The sequence below is a fragment of the Branchiostoma floridae genome, chromosome 9 (assembly GCF_000003815.2).
Source record: "Branchiostoma floridae strain S238N-H82 chromosome 9, Bfl_VNyyK, whole genome shotgun sequence".
NCBI lineage: Eukaryota > Metazoa > Chordata > Leptocardii > Amphioxiformes > Branchiostomatidae > Branchiostoma > Branchiostoma floridae.
Window position 1 is genome coordinate 16,890,465 of NC_049987.1, and position 7,500 is coordinate 16,897,964.

Genomic DNA, 7,500 nt, shown 5'->3' on the forward strand with positions numbered 1-7,500 from the left:
ATGTGGAGGATGCTGGGTGCACTAGGCATCAAGGGAAGAAAGAGGAAACAGGTGACTAAAAACCTCACAGAAGCTGCCGAGGCAGCATCGAGATGGCTGTGGTTGAAACGAAACGCAGGAACTTGGAAGATCTGAGCCACAACTGGTGATGGATTGGCCACCGTCACCGCCCCGCCAGCCTGAGGGGGTCCTGATACAAGGGGGCGAAACCCCCGAAGACGGCTGGAAGTCAGCTGATGAAGTTGTGGCTTGCAGTACAACCTAGCTGTATCAAGTAAGTTACGGAGCTATGCGTGCTGCTTGTAGTAAAGACACGTACCTTTCGTCACTTATTCGGACTTGAATAGTGCCGTTCTGTGCGTGCAAGTCAAACCCAAATGGAGAATGTTCCTTTGAGCACTAAAACCGTGTTTATGTTAACATCATGGTGGATAGAACAAGGAGCAGTAACCGTACGTTATCTATACTCCAATTGTTCTCCTCAGAAAACAACATGAAAAAATTAATGATCGTATTTGTCTACAGTTTCAATATTGTATGTTTTCTGTGCACATGTTGTAGACAGATTCATAGCCTGGTGACAAAGATTTGCATGTATCTTGCTAAGTTGGTTTTTACCAACCCAACCACTGTAACACAGAAAGTGTCTTGAGACTCTGACGTGCGAAGAAAAGAACCTAAAACCAGGCTAAGAAATCTGTTTTTGTGAGGATATTGGAGTTGAGGATTACTGTACTGTGCTGTCTCCTATAACCGAGCCCCCACGTCCAAGCGACGCCATGGGCTCAATGTATGTATACGTACATACACGTTAAGATAAGTTAGTCTTAGGTAAAACTATATAGCTGAATTAGTTTATAGCATTTCTGTTAAGTTAAGTGTTTCTGTGTTTCTTCTGATATAATTCGCTCTGCTGATATGTATGTAGTTTACATTTTGTTATTTGTTACTTTCTCAATAATTCACATTGTACACTACACTCAATTATCGCTAGATTTTTCTGTTCAGTTCTGATACGATTCGTTGGTTTCTTTGCAAGCTATTTTTGTAAGCCTCAAAAACACATCGTGACCCGTAGACGAAATGTTTTACATAAAGCTCTCTGGCAACTTTGCTCAAAGTAGAATGTACTATTAGACCATGTGTATATTCAGGCTTCCATATTTGAAATAGACCAGCGACAATATACAGATATCTAGCAATTTGACACATTCTTATTGTAGTGGGCTTACGGTATAGCTAAAATAGCTGTCTATAATATATATAGGCAAATACATGGCAATCGTTGTCATACATGGCACCTAAACAGTTCATAAACACATCTTGCAACACATGCTTATTTGTTATAGGCATTTCGTAATTTTCTTATCCTATGGCAGACATAACGTTGTTCATTATCTTTCTATGACTGACCTGTAGTAGTAAAAGTAGTAGTAGTACTATCAGTAATAGTTGTAGTAGATTCACAAGTAGTGTTACTACGTCAACAGTGTCCAATTACAACACTGGTCCGTTACAACACTGGTCACTCTGAGACGGACCTTGGCCTGGTCGATTATCATAGTACTATTATTTTAGTCATATGTAATATCAGACAAAACCGTATCAAGCAAAACAAACAGTACTATAAATCAATCATGAACGTCTTTCTATGGACTCTTCTCTTGTATACGTGGAAGAGGCATCTAGAGGATTCGTGTAGTAGTATTAGGCATTGTATCGTCTTATTGCTCATTGCTCAGATAAGAGACATATGATTGCCGTTGTAAAACAAAACAAAGTATCTTACCCTGTAAAATACAGTCGTATATATAGAGAGAGACTATTTAATGCTATATATATATATATATATATATATATATATATATAAATTCGAACAACATATCGGTACTATCTCCAAGCAGATGTAAGGACCGAAAGTCATGGTTTTCCTCAGTGGTTTCTCGTTTTCTGTGACAATATTTGTCAACAGTATTGGCAAGCATTTTTAGCATTGGCTACCATTGGAGAGTCTGCTTAGAGATTAAGTTAGTCTAGATCTGTTTAGCACATTTCTAATTAACTAAAGTTAACTCGCACCGCATCCTTTGGAGTCTGTTGGAGGCTACTTCATCCCATGATGCTTTGCAGCAGTGTCGAGAGCTAAGATGGCGGGCACCTGTGACTAAATGGTTGACACTTACTTAGACATCACTTTTGCTGGGACAAGTTATAGCAGTTCAATAGAGTCTCTGAGCTATCATAATATGGCAAGTTAATAGTGGATGTGTTACTATACAATACATATATCGAATACATTCTAACTTTTTAAGTATAGTACATTGTACCGACAAAATATCAATTACATCATCTTATTGCCAATTTTATATCTGTGAACTTCTTGTTACCTTTCTTTCATTTTTAAAGTTCTCTTTCCTATAGATATATCTATTTTTGTTGTTGAGACCAATTATTCATGTATTTGTAATTTGATAACCCATTAACACGTTTTTCTTTTAGTAAAAGACATCTGGTACGTATATAAGTAGTTGGAAGACTCTACGTTTTTACGGGGGGGGGGTAAGGTTTAGAAGCTTGTCTCTAGTTTATAGCCGTCCCAAGTGGTAGAGTCCAGTGCCAGATGCAGGTCTGTCTGGCTCAGTCTGGCCTCGACTTTAGCTTTGGCCTTGGTGTCGTCCCAAACCTTCTCCAACTCCTGACGAAACGTCACACGCGATTCCTTCTCCCGAATATTCCTCAGTTCTGCCTCAGCCAAGTCGGCCCGGATTTTTTCTTCTTGTACACGAAGCTTCTCCATCTTAAAGTCTTTGATCGTCTTCTCCAGTTCCTCCTTCATTAGCTCGGCTCTGGCCCGCTCTAGCTCCACCTCTTGTCGCGTTCTCTCCAACTCAGTCTCTGCGTCTGTTACGTAAAGCTTTAACTTGTCGGCTTCTGTCAGAGAAATGTGTTTTGCGGTCGCTCCTTTCAGTTCTTTTGCTTCTTCTTCGGCACGGTCAGCTCTTGCTTTCTCTCGCTCAAGTTGATCACGTAGTTTCTGTAATTCTGTCTCTGTTGTGTCGTTTGCGTTCATTTCTTCAGAGATAGGTCGTTTTTCTTGATCTAGCTTCTTCCTTGTCTCCTTAAGCTCAGCTATGGCACGGTTGGCTCTTGTTTTCTCCTGTTCCAAGTGCTTTTGTTTCTGTTCAACGCTTGCCTCTGCGCGGTCAGCCCTTCTTTTCTCCAACTGCGCGCGAACCTTTTCTTGCTCGCACTCTCTCCTCGCCTGTTGGAAGTACGTCTCTGCTCTGTCCGCTCTTGCTTTCTCTTGTTTCATCCCTTTTAGCGCTTGCTCTAACTTTGTTGTATCTGAGGCGCCGACTTCTGTGTTTTCTTTCATTTGACTCGCTTCCGTTTCTAACCGGTCTGCTCTGGATTTTTCCTGATCTCTCTCAGCACGCATACTCGCTAGTTCAGACTGAAGTTGTTGAACTTGGCCGTCTTTGTCGCTATCTTTTCCCGCGCCCTTGTTTTCTTTCAGAGTCCTCAGTTCCAAACGCAGGCGATTTGCGCGGGCTTTTTCGTACTCGGCGTCTCGGCGCGCTTTCAAGACAGTTTCAGCTTCGATTCGCCTTTGTTCAACATACCTGTCTTCTATTGTCTCTAACTCTCGCTGGACTTTTTTCAGTTCGGCTTCCGCGTTTTCTGCCCGGATCTTTTCGTACTCTATATCTCTGCGTGACTGCTCGAGCGCTTCCGTCTCAATGCGTTTCTTACCGTGCGAACGAGCTTTCTCCGTTTCCACGGTTTTCTGGATCTTCTTCAGTTCACTTTCCACGCGATCGGCTTTACTCTTATGCTGTTCTATGTTCAACCGCAAGAGGTCGCTTTTCGTCTTTTCCGCCTCCATGTTTTTCCTGGCTTCATCGAACTTGGCTTCAGCGCGGTCAGCTCTGGCCTTTTCGTCTTGAGCGTGTGACTTTTCTCGCGTCAACTCTTCTTTGAGTAGCTTCAGTTCTGCGCACAGTTCGTCTCCTCTATTTTTTTCCTGTTCCATAACTTTTCTCGCTTTCTCTAAGTCCGGCACAGCTCTTTCAGCCCTAGACACGAGGATTTCCAGATCTTTCCGATTTTTCTCCAAGTCTGTATTCATCTTAGCAATGCCAATCTCCTCTACCGACGAAAACGTCTTTCCTTCTCCGACACTTTCACGTGTATCAGTCTGATTTGAAACTCCTTCCTCGACCTTTTTCTCCAAGTCTTCTATTCTTTGCTCGGTGCCGACTTCCACGTCTTCAATTTTCTCTTGCACTGTTACTTCTTCCTTCGCTTCTTCCTCTACTTCTTTTTCTTCAAATCCTGTCGTTTCTTCAGTCTCTTCTTTAAACTCTTTTGACTCCTCCTCGATTTGATCTAAGATCGTCTCGTCCCAGTTGAATTCTACATCTTTAACCGTCAGGGTCGGTTCGACTTCTTCGACCGTTGAGACGATGATGACGACATCTTCCCATGATGCCTCCTGATTTACTTCATTCTCATTGGTCCCATCTTTTCCCGCCTCTTGTGCAAACACCGCCCCTTCCTCTCTACACTCTTCACTCTCGATCTCCACTTCACCTACAGTATCAGCTTTCTTATCTTTGTCTGAGACGTCCACTCGCTTCCAAGTATCGTAAGACTGTCCAAACGTCTCATCTTCGTGACTTTCTTCAGTGTTTTCTTCTTCTTCTTCCAAGTTTTCTTCAGTAGTTGTCAGAATCACCCTCACGTCTGCTTGTACCTGATCCACTCCGTTTCCTTTCTCTGGGTCAAAGGTCGTTTCCTGTTCGGTGTACTCCTCTGCCGTCTCTAGCCCAGCAATTGCTCGGTCAACCATCTTTAATTCCTGTTCGTTGCCGCCTTTAAGTTGGTCAAACTCGTCTTGGCTTTCTTTCTTATTGTCTGCGGCAGTTTCTTTTATGTTATTGGCTTCTTCCCCGCTCCATCGGGTGAACTCAAACTCTGAATCCGCCAGTTCTGTGCCGTCCATTTCTTCTGGCATTGCTCCGTCCCAGTCCACCAACGAAACTGGTATCTCATCGTCTTCATCATCACCTGCGTCGTCTTCTTCCTTGTCGCTTCCCTCTAAAGTATCTTCTGCTACCGTCTCTAAGGTGTATCCGAAGTCAGGAGACTCTTCTAGGCTTCTACCGCGAATAAAATCAACACAGATAACTCGAGGAATGTCCGGTTTGTCTTCGTAGGTATCCCAGTCAGTCTCATTGCTTTCTTCTTCATTTAGCTCGGAGATGGGCTCTGTTTGGGTGGTGTTTGGTTCACTGTTTACTTGTGTCTGTTCAACACTAGCTTCCTGTGTTGATCCTTCAACGTTAGGGTGATGAGTTTCGGGTCTAGTGGACGCGTTTTCGCCGTGTTTATCAACTTCATTGTCTTCAGTTTGCCATTGTTCCACGCCCCCTTCAGCTCCCGTTTTATTGTCTCCTGTATTTTCTTCTTCGTCGTCGCTCTCGACTCTTTTCTCAGCTTCTGTGATGACTATGATGATCTCATCGCTCCCTGGTTCTGAAGACTCCTTGTCTTCCCCCGAAGCTCCTTGAGTGACATTCTCCATCTTAGGTCAAGTGGAACGTCAGTGTTTGTTTTGGCCGGATCTTCTCTGTACTTTCTTCAAAACACTCGACTCTCCCCGGGAGGGTTTTGAGTGGTGTCTGGTATGTGGCGGTTTTGTTGTTACCGCTTTTATCTGCAGAGGGGAGACAATTGCGTATAATTATTATACATTGTTCATTGAATAATTATTGTATAGAACATTTAATCACGTTGAAAAATTCTTACGTCATTTATTCTGGTGTATACGAGCTCTTAAAACACCTGCTTGTGTTTTATCTGGGCATTTTACTCACTCACTCAATCACTCACTCAATCAATCACTCACTCCGTCGCACACTTATTCATTCACTTACCCACTCACTCACTCATACACTCACTTGCTCACTCACTCACCCTTTCATTCATTTATTCATTCATTCGATAGTTTAATAACTGGCTACAGTAACCCACCATACAATAACAGCAAAAAACAGTAACCCACCATACAATAACAGCAAAAACATGCCAGGGAGATATGAAATATAGAGAGGCATACCTTTACATATACAATATATATACATGTATACATGAGGGCATACTGTTTTTCTATGTACAACGATACATTACTTTGCTATTCAGTAATTCAATACGGCAATTGACATTGAGCCACTCTCAACACCAGAAAATGACAGTGCTGTCTACCGTGTAATTCAAGTTCAAATAAACATACGCACGTATAGCGCTATATAAACGACAGAAACCATATTGTTTATGATCCCCAGCGGCCGATGCGCTTCATACCTCGCGGCGCTAGTGGGCGTTCCTCAAGAATCGATCAAAATCACGTCAATCCGTCAGATAAGTAACGAGCTACATCCAGACGGTGACAGCGAACAAATTAATCTAATGGATTTTCATCATCACAGGCAGTGCCTCCTGCGCCCCACCTATCAATAAAATATAACCGTCCCTGTCTATATCTCTCCCTGTCTATATCTCTCCCTCGCAATAAAGCAAAACGGCTGGGATCGCGCGAAATGATATGTCATTATTATTACAGCTATAAGGGATATGGCGTCGGTGGTGGTAAAAGTTGAAGCGATATTGAATTGTATGACTCAGCCTAGGTTATTGCCAAGGTGAAAGAACAGAACCAATCAACCCTCGGGCCAAGTTAGGTCAATATGCTGGAATACGGTTTTTCCAAGGATTGGAGAATATGTTTTATTTGGAGAAAAATATATTTGAAGGAAATACCAATGTGTCAAAAATGACACAATACATTTATCTCGTATGAAAACTGTAGCATATGTTTTGGATGAAAGATTAGCGATGAATGTTGGGTAGAAATTGTATCGTCATATTTCTTTTATTTGTTTGCCTTATCATTTTCAAATTAGTAATTCTGTTTATTCTGTACTTGTAGTGGGTATATTTTCACCGTATTCACCCCTGGTGGTTCCCTTGTTTGGTTTGCTCCACTGGTGCAACTCGACCGTTAGGATGCCAGTGTATCATGGCACTAATATATTAACCTCAACACACACAATACTCAAGACCCCCCTCTACTGTATCCAATAGATACTATAGCATTATACAATAGATCCCATAGCACTAACGTACCCAATATGGCCATTGCTTTTCAAACATAGAGTGCAATTCAAATTACTAGTATCCCTTTTTATACCTCACACTTTCGCTGACAACGTAGATAATATATACCATATTAGTAGATGAATTTCATTATCAGAAAGGCAGACAATATTTTAGATGTCCGCTCAAGATGAACTGAAATTCAGTCACGTATTTAGGAAAGGAAGTGGACTCTCACAGAGCAGCTCTTGTCAAACGCAGAGTACATTACTGAATATTTTCACACAAAACAAGAAACCTCTTTCCAACCCCAGTGCGATTTCTGTATTCGTCATTCGCAGC

General features: G+C 42.1%; 1 protein-coding gene across 1 annotated transcript in view; it reads right to left on the bottom strand.

Annotated features, from left to right (window-relative positions):
* Positions 1-10: 10 nt before the first annotated feature.
* Positions 11-7,500, bottom strand: part of LOC118423286 (trichohyalin-like) — an 8,590-nt gene continuing 1,100 nt past the window's right edge. Inside the window, exon 2 of the mRNA XM_035831378.1 lies at positions 11-5,719. Within this exon, the coding sequence (XP_035687271.1) occupies positions 2,567-5,587 (3,021 nt within the window). The 5' untranslated portion in view covers positions 5,588-5,719 and the 3' untranslated portion in view covers positions 11-2,566. The remainder of the gene's footprint in view (positions 5,720-7,500) is intronic.